The sequence below is a fragment of the Cydia strobilella genome, chromosome 6 (genome assembly GCF_947568885.1).
Source record: "Cydia strobilella chromosome 6, ilCydStro3.1, whole genome shotgun sequence".
NCBI lineage: Eukaryota > Metazoa > Arthropoda > Insecta > Lepidoptera > Tortricidae > Cydia > Cydia strobilella.
Window position 1 is genome coordinate 10273212 of NC_086046.1, and position 20842 is coordinate 10294053.

Sequence of the window (20842 nt, forward strand, 5' to 3'; positions counted from 1 at the left end):
CCCTGGTCTATAATCGTTGAGGGATACTCAAGCTCTTAAAAAAGTAAGTATGCAATATGTTTCAATGCAAATCATGAATATCATTTACGTAATATGCGAGCATAGCAGTCCGATTTAGGACGTGGATTAATTTAAACATCCATTCGACATACATCTGGATTTGCTGGCACGCTGCATGCTTCAGCTACTTAGTATGTACACAATTGCGTCCGTCTGCCGTTAATCGACCGCTACACTTCGATGACAATTATAGCCTAATAACGATGCCATGTAGGTTGTAGCCCAAACTGTAACGACTCGCAGTTGCCGTGTTCACGACTTATATGCTAATCACTTGTAACTTACGACGATTGATAATCGCGACACTGTACGTGAGCGCATTGTTCGAGCGTAGACGCATCGAAGTAGACAAGCTTCGAAGCTCAATCACGTATGCATTTATTAATCGAACTTACACGTTCAGTCTCACTAGTACCTACATTTAAGATCGAGACTGATAAACGAGCTGTCTATCGTTATCGGGATCTCGGCGGGACGGCCTTAAAGAACATAAAAGTTTCCGCGCTCGCGTAGCATTCGCGAGCCGACGCAAGCGCCGGTGCTCACTGACCCCGCCGGTCATCGCGCAACAATCTAGAACGCCGCATCTGACCGTAACTACTGGCATTGTAAGACAGATCTGTTGAGAAAGTAATTTGAATAAAAGATATGATGTCTGTACATGTTTTAACTTAAGTACTTTGAACAACTTTGGGAACAAATCAAATTATTTTATTACATATTTTGATTTGTGTTTTTCAAGTAGTCACACTACTATATATAAAGTACTTTGTGAATACTAATTGCCTAAAAACTTATCTCCTTATACACGCCATACAGAGTGGCTAGAAAATAAGTGCATTCCCGTTGCCAGGGAGGTTTTGGGATTATACTGAGCAACTTTTACTATGGGACCAACCACGAAAATGCGAAAAAAAATTTGCCCTCCCATAGAAAATGGGCCAGCCAAAATGTATGAAACAGCCAATGTTGATGTTTTTTCGCGATTACGGGGTTGGTCCCATAGTAAAAGTTGCTCATTATAATCCCAAAACCTCCCTGGCAACGGGAATGCACTTATTTTTTTGCCAGCGTGTATATTATGTACAGAAAACATGTAAGTACTTAAACTTTTAAAGTGACTAAGTATATGGGAAATTCCAATGTGTTCAGGTCAAAACGTAATGGTTTGCATTTTGTTAAGTTATTGAAAATTATCCCGTGTTTCTCATGTAAATAGGTAATAATATTCACGTTTGGTCTAAAGCAAATCAAGCAATGTATGATGTAATGTTCATTACTTTGGCGAGGGTAGTGAAAACAGACAGTAAAGCTCTCCGATCTTAGCCATTGTTCAATATTCGATAAATTGGTGTCAATGGTCGCTGTGGTTGCAGTGCCCTGAAATTATGTGTTGGGCAACATCTCGAGCAGGCCACCGACACCGACACGCCGCGACCGATCACCCAATTCCCGGCGACCATCCGATCGGATCATTTAGCTCGCTACGCACCTAAACTAACATCTAACATATATACAACTTTACATTTTATTAATAAAATACTTTCGGAAAAAAATTGTTCGAGATCGTTTTCCTCGAAGCATAAAAATAAAAGAATCGGCGGTGCAAATTAACCGTCCCCGGTAAGCTCGGTTCTCCATACAAACGTAGTTACGCTCTCATTATAAAACGACTACCTAGATTGCTCTGAAACTGTACTTACAATAAGATACGGTATATCTAGGTCTATAATTACTTTATGTAGCTTCAGATACCATAGTAAAAAAAATACAGCAAATTTACGTTTTTCATACAAAACTTGTTTTCGCTATATTTCGTTTGTTTTATAAACTGGAGCTATATAAACTAATTACAGACCTATATATACCTCATGTCATTGTATATGCAAAGTTTCATTACAATCCAAGACGTAGTTTTAAAATGAGAACGAAACTCGGTTTGTATGGGAAGGGACATAAGTCTCCGGCAAGCTCAGCCGAATTGCACCTTACCATACAAAAAAAGTTCCGCTCTCATTTTAAAACTACGTGTTGAATTGTAATGAAACTTTGCACATACAATGACATGAGGTATATATAGGTCTGAAATTATTTTACATAGCTCCAGTTTATAAAACAAACGAAATAGAGCAAAAACAAGTTTTGTATGAATAACTTAAATTCGCCGTAATTTTTTAACTATGGTATCTGAGGCTACAAAGACTAATTATAGACATAGATATACATTATCATATTGTAAGTACAAAGTTTCAGAGCAATCTAGCTAGTCGTTTTAAATTGAGAGCGTAACTACGTTTGTATGGAGAACTGAGCTTGCCGGATACCCTTAAAAGCAGCATTGGCAGCAATCAGTAGATTGTACGTGCGTAGCGCATCGTCTTCGTAGCACTCCGCTCAGCGCGTAGAATAAGCCCATGATCAATAACAGAGAGCAAGAGCATCCATCTACAGTTACTTGCTTGGGGAACCAATTAAGAGCGCCACACATTTGCGGCTTTCATCTCCATGCTTTTCAAATTTGAGTTTGTTTAATCGGATTAACTGTTACTTTCCGGCGCAACCACCGCTGGAGTAAACGGTATGCCAAATTAAGCTTGGGAAGTGTGCTTCTATTGTGTACACTGAAGTACTCGCAGCGCGGCGCGGAAGAGGTAGCTAATCAAAACATTATCCCTAGCTATATTTAACTTCGGTTACCTGCCTTCTATCTTCTATTGTTTTTGTGTAGTATTAACACAATCTTTTCGAAGCTTTGAGTTGGGAAATTACTTATTTTAAGATTACGAAATACAGTTACTTAGGGTAGTTGTACCTAATTAAAAAGTTTATTGGTAAATAAAAAAAGTCAAGTCCCCGTTGACCTACATATATTTTGAACCAGCAATGAACCAAAAAATACATTTTACGAGTATGAGGGTGTAACTGCTTAAATTCACAATAAAAAATATATGAATAATATTGTTAGATAATATTGCGTTAACTTGTTTCCAATACAACAATGCTAAAAGTGCAGACAATCAAATCACATTTTTATGCACTGCCATTTTCAATTACCATCTACATGACACGTTATTGCCGTGACATCATAGATAAAAAAAAACCATTACTTTCGGTTCCACTTCAATTTCGGATCTGAATTCATATAACACCGACATACTCGACATGTATATGGTAGAAAGGAACAAATTGTGGCGGAAAATGTAGTCTGAACTGTATTTTTACACAATTCCGCTAAGAGAAAGATATTACGGAAGCGGCATAAACACGTGACGTGAATAGCTCTTCACGTCCGGAGCACGTGGTATCTTAGTAAAGCAAATAGTGACGAACCTACCCTCACCCTACGCCCGAGGCTCGCCGAGAGCGTCTAGACGGAGGCCGGAGGACCCCTGCTTTCATCTGTAGGCGCTTATTTATATTTATAGCAATAAAATGAGGTTAGTATAAAGAGATCGGTGTCGGGACCAACTTGTCGCGTTGGGTGTGCGTTACTATATTTACATATGCGTGTCAAAATCAAGATATTGGTTGTTGTTTATGTGGAACATTGTATATGTATTGTTGAAAACTCGAGTGCAATAAGGTAATAATACTTAATAAGAACGGTCACACATAAAATATTGTTTACACTTGGATTTAAATAAAAAAGTTCTGAAATCCATAAATCAATTTTAATAGGAATTTCAACATTTACAATTATGTACATATACGTACAGTGTGGAAAGAATGAATGGGCCCTGGAGGGAAAGTGCCTTAAAACGTTAAGTTAGCTCATTTTGCTCATGGAAACATTCTTTCATTTTTAAAAAGAAACAAAACTGCATTCAAAGATTTTTTGAAATTAGTTTGTTTCACCCGGGAATCGAACCGACTAAAAATTAAAAAAAATAAACACTCGCTATTTTATTCTAACTATTCGATACAGTTAATGTTAATGATAACATTTCTCAAAGAAACATTAGGCCCTACACTCGTCTGTCGTACAAAATATCCATAAAATCGAATATTTAGTATTCAAGAATATTTTTAGACAAGCAAAATTGAAAACAAAAATGAAAAATCTTTGAAAGCAGTTTTTTTTATTTACAAAAATAAAAGAATGTTTCCTTTAAGCAAAATGAGCTAACTTAAGGTTTTGAGGTACTTTCCCTCCAGGGCCCATTCATTCTTTCCACACGTTATATTACGGTAAAAGTACGTACATAAGTATTACAAGACGGAGAATTCACTTGTTCTCTACCCATACAAGACATGAACATGATATAAAATAGGCTGTCAACTAACTATCCGTGTTAAAACTTGCACTTGAACACGATACTTAGACGAGATCGGTAATTAGCATTTACCATAGTAATTATTTACGACCGTTTCAGACTACTTTAGTACCATATACCACCAATTTTAGTAACAAGCAGAATTGTGTGTAATATATGATGGTCAAGTACAGTTAAGTAAGTAGACATATATACAGGTGGCGTAGGTGCGGAGTGCGCGTGTGTGCGAACAACAGGCCGGACGGATGCGTTCCCACGGTAACAGCCAGAGCCCCGCGACGCGAATAAGCCGGAGTGACGATCATTTGCTCACCAGAGCTTGAAACTCTTTCAGTTAAGACTTTAAATAAAATTTCCCTCCTGCCAAGAAAACCAGACGCACGCATGATTAACATGAATCACATTCAAATTGAATCTCATACGACGATAAAATTGTGCTGAATTAAAATCAACTTAGCGTCGAGACTTGATAGTTATTAATAGATGACACCTCATATTGATATATTCAGTACTGTATATGTAAGTTATCTATAAGGATTCAACAAACACGTAAAGTAGGTATATATTTTTAGTAGTAGGTATATATATTTAAGTCTATGGACCTTTCTTGCGCTGAAGTAAAATACTAAAGCACAAGGAAAAAAATAGCTGACGTTACGGCAACCGTGTAGTCATTCGTAGCATAACTTAAACTGCCATTGACAGAAATGCTGAAATTTATTGAATTCCCTCGAACCACATAGTTGGCTATTGTCCGCGCGCCGGCGGTGAATGGACAGTTAAATTGGCATTCACTCAGGACTAAACGGTTGCCTAGATTTTTGCCTTTGACCCTCGTTTCCGCGTTCCGCACCCATATGCTACAAGCAGCTGAAACAAAGTTGCTTGGAATGAAAATGAAAATGACGTTTGGGAAGCCTGACTCTTTAATACCTATATAGGTACGCAATTGAAAGAATTACTTAAAAGTTTATGAATTTACTAACTTAAGCTGGATAATTTAATTTTAAATTAAGCAGTTCCCGAAAATGAGGGCACTAATAACATAACATTAGTTAATTTTTACTAAACCGAGCATCGCAAATATGAACTTCATTCGTATGATTTTTAGTAACTTTCTGCAATTTAAATTGAAGACACTCTCGTCACATTAGCTTCATCATCGTGGGTGCGAGCTTTAATTAATTAGTATTGTTGACAACGTTGATGTGTGCACATTCACGCCAAGAAGTGCAATCCCTCAGCCGAGGGGCCCACTCCAGCACGTTTTCCTGTGTCTGTTGCGTATTTATCCCCTCTTCAGGTGTGTGTATGTTTATTTTACTCATTAGGACTTAACGAAACCACAAAGAAGAGTGAAGTAACCAACTTATCTAACCTTGTAACTTTTGAATTATATCTATGAGAAAAATCGTAAATAAAAATGTGTAATTTCCAGCACTTTCATGGATTAAGCAAGCAACGCATTTAAAATAAATACATTTTGATCTCAATCAATGTTATTCAGCCTTTTAGCACTCTAGCCCAATCTCTCGTGTCTCGAGCTCGAGCCCAGCAGTAAAAATCCTTGTAGTGGTGTTCCTGGCCTTCAAGGAACCCGATGTTGCCAGACTGAAAAGTGGTGCCGTTACAACCACCAGCCTACAATTCTCGTAAATTCGGCATTAAAAAAAAATCAGAACACTGTTATAGAGAACTTGCACTAAGTGTGTAAACATATTTTAAACCCAAGAGGCTGATGACTCATTTGTATGTACAAGGTATATACATATATAAGGCGCAGGAAGACAATTTCGACTGCAGGAAATTTCAACTAGTCGAAATATCTTCCATGTTTTACAATATTAACTAGAGTGCCATATATGTCTAGATAGCGAAAAAGATTGTTCATAATTTCACCACAGACGGTGTTAATAGACCGAATGCTTTCTGAGTTACGTGGCCATTTTGTTTTCGACGAAATTCGTTGTGGCCACGTGCGAGTTGGCTCTTCAAATATTCTATAAAAATCAAGGGCCTGACACTCTTTGATAGAGAAAGATAGTCTTATTGCGATTCCTATAAGAGGAAAGAGAAAATAGTGCCATGCTTTGTCCTTATCACCGACCGGGTTTTTTTTTCATGGTCGGGTTATGGCAGCATAGGTAGAGGGCGATGACGAAATACCGAAATTTATACCTGTCAATACATGAACATGTCTTTCTCTTACCCCTGGTCGCTCGGTTACATGTCTATAACTACTATACTATGTCTATATAAAAATAGTGCTTTTTAATGGGTCTTTACAAATTTTTCAAAGGTGAGTCCTATATTTATAGCCTATTCTATGTTTGTATGTCACTGAATCTAATGTAGTTTATGTTTTAATAGTAATTTGGCGATAGTTTAAATAATCCCGCTAAAATTGAGATGGCGGCTAATTCGACTACGAACAAACGCTAGTGATGTACACGATTCGAGATTGTTATCGATGCAAATACCTAATTTAAAAATACTGACCCTGTAAAGGACTATATTTTTATTTTATTAATTTTACGATGTATCAAATGAGATCGTCGATTTTCTTAAGCGTTTGGCCTCCTTCGTCAAATTGAATGTATACATACTGCAATATACATATGAAATTAATCGTTGTCATTGTTAGATTATGATGGCGAAAACAGAATCATTAAATATAACGGGAATTTTGAGAAATCCTGCAATGAAAACTAGAACTTGACAAGAAAAAAGTTTTATACACAAAAGTGTATTTCATACTATTTTGCAAATTTGCTTTTTTTATTTAACGTTAGCGTTCCTTTCAAATATTTGACAATTAAAAAAAAAGGATGCGTTTTGTTTTATAAAAGTAGCATGATAGTCGTAGGGTAGACTGGGGACAATTTAAACACTATGTTTAACCGCCTGTAACTATTTTATTTTTACGTGGGTATGCGCCTATATTATTAAAGGATAATTATTTAGTTTTTAAATAAAAGGTGTTTCAAAGGCCTATCGCCTATGGTAACGTAATTAAGGTGTGTTAAATAAAACACTATGTGTGGACGTTTGAAACATCTTAGTATATTCGGCTAAATGAAAGATCATTTGTTATTTCTAATGTTTTTTAAATAACTATCAGGGTATTCAATGAGAGCAGCTAAATGTATGGAATTAAAATACAAATAAATGTTGATATTTTAGATTTTTAGGAAGAGAGTACCTACCAAAATGTAAGCTTAAGTAATTAATTTCTAAATATAACATTTTTGTGACATACAGTCTATGTTTTATTTTTATTACATACTCGTGAACGGGTGCTGTTTGTGGAGACCGGTCAGTTTAAGTTTACACGGGCTTCATTTTACCTATGTAACTTTACTTTTGAGTGGCATAACGTGAGGCACTTCATTCGGCTCTTGTCTGTTTGTCTGATTTAATATCTTGTCTTTTTATTAATTATATAACAATTCAAGTCTTGCAGACCCTTTACATCTCTGGATAATTTGATAATCTTTTTTATTATTATATACATTTTATCTCTGACACCTAGAGACTTTTACATCTCTAAACAATTTTAGTAATTCTGATGTTTGTATATTTTTTATTAGTTTTTTTTGTGTAATTTGATGTTTATATTTATGTTTTTTTATTTGTAATTTTGGGTTAATTTTATTGTTTGTATATAAATTGACATGTAAAAGTGCCCCTGTGGCCTATTTGCTGAATAAATGTTTGATGTTTGATTATAACTTCAAATATAAAAAAAAACATTTGAAAAAGATGTGTGAACCTGTAGACACATTATCGATTGATTCTAATAGTAATAAGTAGTCCCATCACTACTTATTATGGAGACCAGTTGAAATTACCCAGCTTAAATCTATTAAGCCTTTCTTTGCAAAAATAAATGTAGCTACATAAATAAACGGGGTCAATATAGATCCCTTACGCTATGACTAACCACAGAAGCTCAGGTTTAGCTGTGCAAGTTCACTGTAACGAAACTTATTATCAATAGGTTTAATTGCCCCTGGGCGGGATAATTACAACTATTTTTGCCTTTTTATATAAAATGCTCATTTTAAAGTATTTTTGGATGTATCTGAAAAAATAAAACCAAGATAACTAATCTATAGTATGAAGGCAATCAATTGCCAGTAAACGTACTGCAAATAGTAGTTTTCGGTGGTCAAAATTGCACTTCGTAACTTACCAGTCGAAATTGGCCCGCTGCACCTTATCGAATTTTAAAGTTAGACATGCCGCCAGATAAATGTATTATCTTGTTTAAGGTGGAACTCTCTCAATGTTTCTACCTGGATTAATTTATGTTTAGGTATCGTTTTAGATCTTATATGACCAATATTTATGATGATGGTTCCGGTTTATTACGAAATTCTTTCTCAATATTTTTGTTTAAGCAATTACGCATTTATATTAGTATTAGGTTCCATTATCAAAGCAATAATAATTCATATTAAAAAGAAAATGTGCATGCACATTCTTTGAACTAAGAAGAGTAAAGCAAGTAAACATTGGTTTCCCCATCTGTAAGATTTTGCGCGCTCCTAAAACGTCTTTTGGCATCGTAAAGGGTGACGGTTACCCATTACCGGTGTGTTCGATCCCCAATGCTCTTGAGTCGGAGTGGAGCGAAGTGGTGAGGCAGGGTAATTGATTCGATTGTGATTGTTGCAGGCGACGGCAGATGGATCGGCGGTGCGCGGCGGGGGCGCTGCTCGCGCTGGCCGCCTGCATCGCGACCACGGCGGCGGGTGAGTCATTCGACAACACTAATAATGAGCAAATCACACTTACACTGCTTTTTTCCTTCAAATTAAGGACTTGCCCTACACCGTGCCGAACTGGCCCATAAACGTAAATTATGATGTAGTATGTACACTCTGTGAGCTGTAGGCCTCGCGAGTATAACTTAAAACTGAATAAATGTATGGCTCCGCCATTTTGAAAATAATCCTAAAACTAAATCGGCAAAAATAACTATTTATTCATCGAACTTGCTAACAAATTTCAAGAGAATCGGTTGAGAATTGCGACATGTAGAGAAGAACATCAAGGGTTATTCCCACTAGTTACCACCAAGTTGTTACCAGTGGTAGCTACTGGGAATTTTTTCTCACCTTTTGGTAACCTTTTTAGGGTTTCGTACCTCAAAAGGAAAAAACGGAACCCTTATAGGATCACTCGTGCGTCTGTCTGTCTGTCCGTCTGTCACAGCCTATTTTCTCCGAAACTACTGGACCAATCAAGTTGAAATTTGGTATACATATGTAAGTTTGTGACCCAAAGACGGCCATGTAACGTAAACAAATGAATTTTAAACACGGGGGCCACTTTTGGGGGGTAAATGAGAAAATTAAAAAATAAAGTTTTTCAAACTATATCGTGTTATGTATCAAATGAAAGAGCTCATTGTTAGAATCTCAAATATGTTTTTTTTATAATTGTAGGATAAACAATTTAGAAGCCCATAAAGGAGGGGGGCCCTTTATCTCCATAACCACAGGGTCTTAAATTTAAAAAAAAAATACACGAAATAGATCTTTACCTACAGATTACAGGAAAACCTGTTAGAAATTGCAGTCAAGCGTGAGTCGGACTTAATTACTTAGTTTTTGATCCGACCCCTACGGGTTTTTTAAAGACATTTCACTCACGTTTCACATAAAAAATACATTGTTTAAATTGTGTAATGTACGGAACCCTTGGAACGCGAGTCCGACTTGCACTTGGCCGGTTTTTTTTCTAGTAGTTACCACCAAAATTTTGTTAAAGTTCAATACTAATAAAAACAGTATTAAATAGTATAGTATAAAAATAGAGTGCTTTAACAAATAATTATAAGTCGATTAGTGTTTTAGTAAACTGCCTTAAAAGTGATCAAAAATATTAAAACAGTTTAACAAGTGCAAAAACAAAAATATATGTAAGGTATTATTCATAGATTATTTTTCAAGTGATTAGGTAATTAAACAGTATTTGTTTTAGTATTTTTGATTTTTACGGCAGTATACTGAAATGAAAGACATCGGTTTATAATAATTTATTTACGTAAAATTTATTTAAAAAAAATTGGCAGTGTCATACATTTTGGTTGGTCTGATGTTGATATTTGTATGGGAGTCAAATTTTTTTTTCGCGATTTCGGTATTGGTTCCATAGTAAAAGTTGTTCGGTATGACCTACATATTCACCCCGTAAATTATTGCAGGTAACTATACTTAAAAAAACATCCTGTATTTATAGTGTTTTTATTAGTATGGAACTCTAACAAAATTTTGGTGGTAAATGCTGGGAAAAAAAATATCCCACCTTTTACCAGTGGTAACTACTGGAAAAAATAATTTCCAGTAGTTACCACCAACTCGGTTTCAGCTTTGCCTCCATAACAAATAAAAAAAATACCTACGCGTGTTTGAGTAGACATTTTACTGCTAACATTAAGATGAAATATTTTAAATGTTTATTTGTGTAGAGTTAGACCAAGAAAAGTCTGCAACGATTTTGATAGCACACGCAGTGCAAGTGTTATTAAACGTCAAACTTCTATGAAATTATGATGTACATCAAAAGCTTGCACAGCGTATGTTATCAAAATCGTGGCAGACTTTACTTGGTCTAACTCTAGTTAAATTAGTAATTTAACAATATTGAATTTTGTTAATTATGTCTTATTTATTATATTCATGTCGATTTTATATAAATAAAACTGCAAAATATAGCAAACATTTACGAACCATTTAGCAAATCTTGCTATAGTTTTTTTTAAATGGCTGAATAACAAATATTTGTGAAATGGAAATTAAAAAAACCGGTCAAGTGCGAGTCGGACTCGCGCACGGGTTAGCGTACCATTACGCAAAAAACGGGATATAAATTACGTTTGTTGTATGGGAGCCCCATTAAATATTTATTTTATTATGTTTTTAGTATTTGTTGTTATAGCGGCAACAGAAATACATCACCTGTGAAAATTTCAATGGTGATAGACACTAGACAGACGGACAAATGAGTCTTAGTAATAGAGTCTCGCTTTTACCCTTTGGGTACGGAACCCTAAAAAGAGAACTTTGTGGGCCTGCAATTTTGTATGAAATTTCATTAAGAGTCCCCGGCAAGCTTGGCCGAATTTCACCTCCCCATACAAACCGAGACTCGTTCTCATTTTAAAACTACGTGTTGGATTGTAACGAAATTTTGCATATAACTACAATGACATGAGATATATCTAGGTCTGTAATTAGTTTATATAGCTTCAGTTTATAAAACAAACGAAATAGAGCAAAAACAAGTTTTGTATGAAAAACTTAAATTCGCTGTATTTTTTTACTATGTTATCTGAAGCTAATAGATAAACTAATCTGTAATTTTACATACCTAGATATATCTTATCTAGTAATTGTAAGTACAAAGTTTCAGAGCAACCTAGCGAGTCGTTTTAAAATGAGAGCGTAACTACGTTTGTATGGAGAGCTAGACTAGTCTAGCCGCGTTTGCAACGTGACACTTTTTTAGGACACCTGACACTTGACTTGCCGCAGCCTATTTTAAGGGACATAATATCAATATTTCATTGCATGTTGGAGAAAATAAATGTTTGGGGATAATCTTATACAGATAAAATTGACACATTACAAAAAAGTACGATGAGATCCAATTGCTTAAAGTAAAAAAAGCCAGTAAACTTTAAGAGATTTAATTGATTATATATCGTTTATCGTCCCAAAATTAATCCCAGTAAATTAACGCACTTGATAATTGAAACATTCGCCAAAATTTATTTGTAATGGAATTCGTTGTTATCGAGTGAAAACCTCGTTCTGTCCGACAAAAGTTTCTAATAGAGGAAATTAAAATATTTAATAAAATATAAAAATACTTTATTAATTTAATTGAATACTACAATATCAAAACCATATCGGTGCAAATAATAAGAGTATAATTCATCGTTGATTATTATCGGGACTGAACTTGTAATCCTAACAGTAGAACTTAGCCCGATTGCAAAAGTAATAAAGATCATCATAAGTAGATTTGCAAGTTAAATAAAATAAAATATATATGTATATGTATTCATTACCGCTTGCGTTTCCTTAACACCCAGGAACAAATTCGTTTTGAATAGTTTTTATTTACCGAAACATATTGTAATTTACACTACTATAAATACAAACGGATATTAGGTACCAGTCAGTCTCAATAATTAAAGCCGTTCCATCGGTTTGTCGTAATTTTGATCGAATTTTGTCGATTTTTATTTATTTTAAAAACGTTGCCTTACAATATCGAATTTCGAAAGCGGTCAAATTACTATTTAAGTTAAGATTGTTTTTTCTTCTTTTTTTTCTTTATAGTATCACATAATAAATAACCGAGTAAAGTTGGATTAAAAGTCCTAGTTAGAGGTTAATTTGGGAATTAATTGTATCGAGCGAAGTGTATTCGTGTATCGGAAACTTATAAATTAAAGATAATATAATCAAGGACTACATATATTTTTTCCACGTCTACGAATATCAACGTCTGTTAAAAATATGATCATATAAGGAAATTTTTCGCCTTCTTGCTCAGGGAACCGCCTTAAATAGATTACCTTCTAATGGTGGTACACGCATAGTTTTTAAACACTATAAACATCTATCTATACATCTTATAAAACAAAGTCCCCCGCCGCGTCTGTCTGTATGTTCGCGATAAACTCCAAAACTACTGAACGGATTTTCATGAGGTTTTCACCTATCAATAGAGTGATTGTTAAGGAAGGTTTAGGTTATAATTTGTTAAGGGTAACCCGTGCGAAGCCGGGGCGTGTCGCTAGTTAACAATATGTATGCAAAACGTTTTTAAAATCATTATTTATTGGAATAAGATACGACTATGAATAATGTATCGATGACGATATGCTAGACGGTATATACCGCTTAACAAGTGTCATAAGTATAATATGCTAATATTATTGTCGTAACAGTGTTTGGTGGTATTTCCAGTAAAAATCTTTATAAATAGTTTATATTTCTTTGAAACAGACTACGGCTACCTGAATGTTTGACTTTAAATTAATTCAAGTTTATATGTTCTTCTATATGATATACAGTAAAAAAAAAAAATCATCGTTTTACATAAGTTGACCCATTGACCGAAAAAATTTCGAAATTGGTTATGTAGAACAAACATAAAAGAAGGCGTTATAGCGTAGGCTTTATATGTAGTGTGATACGAATTGACACGTACGATTGATTATTCCGATATCTTATTAGATTAGTATAATTGGAGCTTTTCTCAGCGTAGTGAATAAGTTGATGTAACATGTGAAGTTAGGTTAGTCGTTACGGTATTAAATATATTAAACCGGGTCACTCACGTATATATAGTTGATGTTTGCTCGACATGTTTCGCTTCATAACGAGGAGCATTTTCATCGAGCGCTCGCGTTGGTGGACCGACGCAGACTGCGGGCTGCATTACTCGGTGCGGGCGGCGGCGGCGGCAGGGGAGACAAGAAACTACCCTCGTAAAGTTACGCTAATGATCTAATGAAGTTGTACATGCGGCTGTCACCGTCATTAATACCCGCTGTCCGCCAGGAGTCATGCGCTCGGTTTCCGCTCGAACGTATAATTTCTCAATTTTTGTTACATTATCAAACAGGTTCCTGGGGCATTGACTTTTAATGATATACATATTATATAACTATAATCCTAGATGCACCGTTTGTTTTATGGTGATTTCTTTGTTTAATTTCGTAACGGTTCGCTTAAATTTAATCATAAATATCGGGTGTTAAAAAACCCACATTTTTTAAGATTCCGTACACTTATTTATAGAGAATAATTTAATTAAAACGACTACTTAAACAACGACACAACTACCTAAACATTCAAAATGAAATGGGCAAGCTAGTATAGCTTTTTTCTAGTTAGTCTAAAAAGGCGAAAAACACTCGAAAGTTATTTTTAAAATATCAAGGGTATTTATTGGAGAGTGTAACTGAGCCACAGGACAGGAGAATCCTCCGGCGCCGTCTCTGAGTAGTCTAGGTGAATGGTCGCGCCCTGCGCCTAACTGTACAGGCTGTGCGTGTGTTTCGCGATGCATGTTATTAGATGAAGCTATTTCGGTCTGCAGTCGCAGATTTAGTATCCGCAGCACGGTCATTTCAAAGAATTCGCATTCAATTTATGTTACATAGGAAGTATATTTAAATGCGGCCTACAATGTTTAGGTGTACCGTGTGAACTTCATCAAGCATGGCGACCACGGCGACATTCATTCATTGAAACAACAATCCATATTAATGTAGTGCAAATTTCAAATTCAAGCGGTCTCCTGATTTCGATTGACTTGGGCCATGTTCCTAAGCGCACGATTTTGCATTAAGTGGTTTTTTGTTCGTGCAGGGCCTTTTATAAACGTCACAGTGGTACATGCTGCGGACGCAAAAGCAATTCATTAGTATGGGGCTCGTTGAACGAGGGGCTACGTCACGAGAACTGGAATTTTTGATAGAGACTTTCTTATTAGCACTCCTTGGCATAATATTTGAATTTATAAATATCTAATGACATTAGTTGTTAGTACACGTGGTAGCTTAGGAATGCGAAGCTTTACAGAAATAAGATAACTTTTTTTTAACTAGATACAATTTGGGTAGGTATTTGTCATACTTAAACATTTTAGCTATTTTGTTTGCCATTCGCAAAAAAAAAACAATAGTTTTTTGCATTACAGAATATTTTTATCCTAATTGATATGTGCATTGATATTACTTTATAAGGCCAGATTTTCATTTTGTCGTTTCAAAGTCAAGTCAATATATTCTTTATTCAAATAGCTCGAGTTACAATAGTAGCGAGTAGTAAGACTATTGTAGCTCGAATATGCTCGAGTTACAATAGTAGCGAGTAGTAAGACTATTGTAGCTCGAATATGCTCGAGTTACAATAGTCTTACTACTTGCAAAAATTTCATTGACATCTTTCATGACCATTTACCCACATTTAAATCTAAGATATTGCCAAAACGAAAATAGTAGTAGTATTTGTATTTATTTATTCCTTTATTTATTTGTAAGGATTGCCGTAAAATTGTAAATAATGTATATATTAGTCAATTGTTCTAAAAATGTAATGTTTATTTTTATGTATAGGTTAAGATCTCATTCCCAGTCCTATTATACTTAGTCAACGCTATGTACTCCATAATTGTCGTACTGTATCAGGTGAAGTACTTTGACACAATTTTAATGCATGTGGCTGTACTTAATAAATAAAATAAAAAATAAGCCTAGCAACAAGCACTTTTAAATTGTCAAGTTTTACAAATATTACCTTAATCTAAATATCAGAGTAATTTATTGATGCAGTTATTATTGTCCTTAAAAGAATTGAATTATTATAGATGTCAAAATTTAATAATAAGAATTTCACAAAAGGATCGTCAAACAACAAAATTGTATAAATAAATACTAGTCTACAAACTTTCTAGAATAAAAATCTAAATGTCAAAAAATACGGATTACCTAATATAGGTATTAATTGAATTATCAATTTCATCATTATTAACATAATAAATACATTTTATTCCTAATTAAGAATTGAGATAAGATCAGCCCGATACTTAAGATGACAGGAAAGGTCATCATCCTATAAGTGCGAGTAAACAGGATACCAATTTCCGCTTGCCAGTCCTAATTATTTCAGTTTTATGACCACGCGTAGAAGTGTGTTAGGGTCGAAATCATGGCCCGCAAAAACTGGATGCTGACGACATTCCTGGCGACCGTTAGCTGGACGATCTGCGTTGAGGCAGCGTGCACCCGCCTTATAGAGCCAGACAAGAGAGCCCTAACGGTTCGTCGGCCACAGCTGATAAGCCACCGCCTCGCATAACTTACGTGATCAATTAAATTGCCATCGAGCAATTTTCCACGCGCATTCCGATACGAGGACACACTCACAGATTACTAAAAAAGACCTATTGAGACAATATTTCCAATTTAAAAGGACATAGTAACGGTATTAGAAGAGCTAAATATTAAAAAAGACGTGTGATAGTTGCATATTTAATTATTTATTCGCTATTAGCATCTGGCCGCAACTCCGTCCGCACAAGTCGTTCAACTGTCTCAACATTATGAATACTTACCTTTTACCGGATTGCTAACTGCGGAATCTTTGCGAGTTTAGTAGTTTAAGAGTATTTAATTAATCGATTACTTACATAGGTAATAGTCGATATTGACTGCGACTGTATGCAAATAAGTGGCCCAAATGTCGGCTCGCGATCAAGCGCGACTCCGTTACTTTAATTACGGCTTTGTCGCGTTTGACAGCTCCAGCCATTAACTACATGTAAAATTACATTAGTATGTAAAATGTATAATTTTGGTGCAATAAAGAATATTTACTTACTTACTTACATGTAGTAAAACCGATTTTGTCTTCCATATACTATACTGCAGCTATATAATACGTTGGCTAATATAATACACTCGATACGTCCAAACGGAACCAACTGTATATAAGGTTCTCCAAGTGCCAATTAACCAACAACTATTACCAAAGAGATAAACTAACTCAATCAAATAGACTTTTTAGATTTAATTGCATAATTTTTCGGTCTTATTTCACTTTTTTCCTTAATTATATCAGGTTTAGTCAACTCCATTGTCGAAGGTAGGTAAGCAAAATTCATCACCGTAAATACATCATTAATCTGTGTAGGTACTAAGTAGTTACTCGGCACCGTCATTTGATACACTTCGTAACTAACTTTACTCGTGCACTGATAAGAAAAACTAATGTAATGCTAAAAGACCAAAACAAAGTAAAATTGCTGTTTTAACAAGACTAGAAAAATGTATCCAAGTTCTTGATTACCATACCATGAACACGCGTGTTTTTAGTAATTACTTTTCGGTTACCCAGAATCATTTCCCTTTCATTACTTTTACAGTACATATGGTGCTAATTTACCGCCCTAGTGCGGTAACTAGCACAATACGTGCGTATGTCGAAAACGGCCATAGTGTACTGTAAAACGTTCTACAATACACGTGCGAAAAGGTAATTTGCAACTCGTGTCGGTTTAAAACACTCCCTTCGGTCGTTTTAATTTATCGCCAGTCGTTGCAAATTTCCTACTTTTCGCACTTGTATCGTGATGTACTATTACAGTACATATGGTGCTACATTCCCGTACTATTAGTGCGGAAATAAGCACTTCCGTGCATATGTCCAAAATAAAGGGCCATATGCACTGTAAAACGTTGTACGATACACGTGCTAATAGGTCTGTCTGCCTGTCCGTCTGTCACAGCCCATTTTCTCCAAAACCACTGGACCAATTAATTTGAAATTTGGTACACATATGTAAAGCGAGGTTTAGACTAGGAAGAACTTGCATGTAATTTACGTTATATTGGTGACTACTAAGGTAAACTGCATTCAAAATGTTTATCAGATACCGCAATGTAATACAAATTGCATGCAAGTTCTTGTTAGTCTAAACCTCACTTAAGTTTGCGACCCAAAGACGGACGTAACGTAAACAAATGGATTTTAAACATGAGGGCCACTTTTGGGTGGTAAATGAGAAAATTAAAAAATAAAGTTTTTCAATCTATATCATGTTACATATCAAATGAAAGAACTTATTTTGAGAATCTCCAATTTTTTTTTGTAATTATAAAATAGATAGTTTAGAAGTTATTTAAGAAAATAGCAACAAAATTACAGACAGACAGACAGACGGACAGTGGAGTCTTAGTAATAGCTAGGGTCCCGTTTTTACCCTTTGGGTACGGAAAACTAAAAAGGAAGCTATAACTCCCTAAGGAGTTATAGCTTTTTTTTCACAATCAATAACTCCCGCGAGAACAATATAGGCCTTTACCCTTCATGTACACCTGCATGAAATAAGATCTTTTTCAAACAAGGTTTTTCACCTACAGACCTACGCACACACATTACAATAATCATACAATATTTCCTACTAAAACTAACACCGTTTTTTTATCTTTTCAGCACCTACAGCCAGCAACCAAACTGCATTAGATTTATATGAAGGTAAGTTTAAAAATTCCGGAACTTGGCTAAATAGGCATGATGACAGATTTTGAAAAACTGTCCTATAATGTTAAAGAAACATAAATTATTTACTATGAATAACATATTTCTGCATTTAATAAAGGTATAGTAGGAAAAAACTACATTTTAGTTTTTAGATTCGCTCCAAAACGCTTGTAAGTGTCATGGCGTCCCTAGTGATGTCAAGGTCATATAAACATAAAAACTTTTATAAAAAAAAAGATAAACCGACTTCAAAAAGGAAGAAATAAATTATTATCCTTTTTAGGGTTCCGTGTTTAAGTATATGCGTTACCAACTGATATGTTTGAAGTCGGTGCCAAGCCAAGTTTTGAACCATATATTTATAGTGATTTTGGTGCAATTCGATAAGGCTGCGGCTATATAAGTATGTACGTTGGATTGCCTAACGCGGCGTACTACGTAGGCGAACAACACGCTAACGCTAAGCGGCGTGGCACGGCGCTTTAATTAATCCTTTGATACCTATAGAAGTGTCCTACGTGGGCGATCTCTTTGCGAACGCGAACGCCTTGGGCCAGCCGCGCCGCTTCGCTTCGCTTCGCGTTCGCGAGTGTTCGCCTATGTAAGACGCAGCGTTACACGACGACAATAAACGAACTTTCTGTAGGTATTTAAGAACACTCCTCAGAACAGAACACACGGTTGAACCTTCCTGGCGCAGTTCGTACGATGCTTGTCGGCACATTAGTGTAAATCTAATGCGTTTATTTGTCGTCGTATTTTTTAAAGAGCACTTCTTACTAATTCTTGAACAGTCCATAGCACGCAAGTGTGGGATTGGGACTGAGTTATTTTCTGTCGCTTATCCAGAGGACGACATTTCAAAATATAAAACAATTCAAGGAACCTTCATGCCAAATTTCAGCTAAAGCGGTTCAGTAGTTTAGCCATGAAAAGGTAACAAAGAGGCAGACAGAATTACTTTCACGTTTATAATATTTGTAGTTGTAATGGGATTTATATACATAAAGCTCATTATTTTTGACTGGTATTGTTACTACTTGGCTTGGCACTGACTCCAAACATATCAGTTGGTAACGCATATACTTAAACACGGAACCCTAAAAAGGATAATATTTTATTTCATCCTTTTTGAAGTCGGTTTATCTTTTTTTATTAGTTTTTATTTTTCCATTTTTAGTTTTAAGACATTGTTAAGAGCGTGACGCATGAATGAAAAACATAATCATGTTTAACCCTAAAATCGTAAACTTTATTAAATAATCAGAATTTTCCTCGAGTCCGTCTGGGAAATCATTCCTGTCACTAAATCCATTCTCCGCCCCGCCACTGTCCCAATCCCTCAAACCCCCCGATCACTCAACCTCACAGCACATCAACCCCTGATCACTAAACCCCTCGGCCCTAAACCACCAACCCTTCAACCGCCATTCCCCGACCCCTAACCCCAGACCCCTTAACTCCTAACCCTAACCCCCAATCCCTTAACTCCCAACCCCTTAGTCCCCGACCCATCAACTCACCTCCCCTCAACCCCCAACCTCAAACCCCCCAAATTTAATACCCGCTACCTTCACCTCTCACACCTACCCCTCACTTCTCAGTCTCTTTGGTTGTTTCCAACACTACCTACATCAAAAATCATAATACACATACGAGGGAAGTTCCACATTTCGTCCGTGGTCTTCATCATCAGTAGCCTTACCACGAGTTTGACATTGATATATTCGCTATCGTGTGCGTAACTTACTGTTTATGCATCTCGCTAGTACTGGCATATTAGTGTACAAAGTTACGAAGACGCTAGCGAATATTTAGTGTCAAACTCCTGGTTAGGCTACAGTTGCACTAATCAAATTGGTGGTTTTTGGGAGGAAATGCTTGAGTTACTTTAGAAAACACCGAAATAACCATACACGTACATGTACTGGAGTTCTTTGGAATTATCTGTTAACAGAATCAGATCGTCTGCAAAACGTAGATGGTTAAGTTTTCTTCCATTAATATTGAGACCATAGCTCTCCCAGTTCATCCGTCTAAACACACTTTCGAGGACTGCTATAAATATCTTTGGCGACAAAGGATCACCCTGTCTGACTCCTTTTCCTATATTAAATTCTTCACCTATTCTCTCTAATTTAATCTTTGCTGTGCTTTTTGAGTATATTTCTTTTATAATCCTAATGTATTTTTCCGGGACTCCTTGTTCCTTAAGTGCTTCCCATATCTTGTTATGCTTAAGTGAGTCAAACGCCTTATTGTAATCTACAAATGCCACGTAATATTGTCTTCTGTATTCATGACATTTTTCAACAATTTGTTTGATGGCTGAGATGTGGTCTATTGTGGAGAAGTTTTTTCGAGACTTAGAGACTTTTTAAGACTATTAGATACCTTTATTCTTTTAATACTTATAATGACTTAGCAATCGCA

The 20842-nt window shown here is 35.6% G+C and overlaps 1 protein-coding gene and 1 long non-coding RNA gene across 3 annotated transcripts in view; one reads left to right on the plus strand and one right to left on the minus strand.

The window, feature by feature from the left end:
• LOC134742427 (uncharacterized) overlaps positions 1–20842 on the minus strand; it is a 273514-nt gene that overhangs the window by 187735 nt on the left and 64937 nt on the right. The window lies entirely within an intron of this gene.
• Positions 1–20842, plus strand: part of LOC134742350 (mucin-2) — a 61046-nt gene that overhangs the window by 25664 nt on the left and 14540 nt on the right. For both annotated transcript variants that reach the window (XM_063675401.1, XM_063675400.1), the window contains exons 2-3: positions 9015–9091; positions 18362–18403. In XM_063675401.1, coding sequence (XP_063531471.1) covers positions 9025–9091; positions 18362–18403 — 109 coding nt within the window. In that variant the 5' untranslated portion in view covers positions 9015–9024. The remainder of the gene's footprint in view (positions 1–9014; positions 9092–18361; positions 18404–20842) is intronic.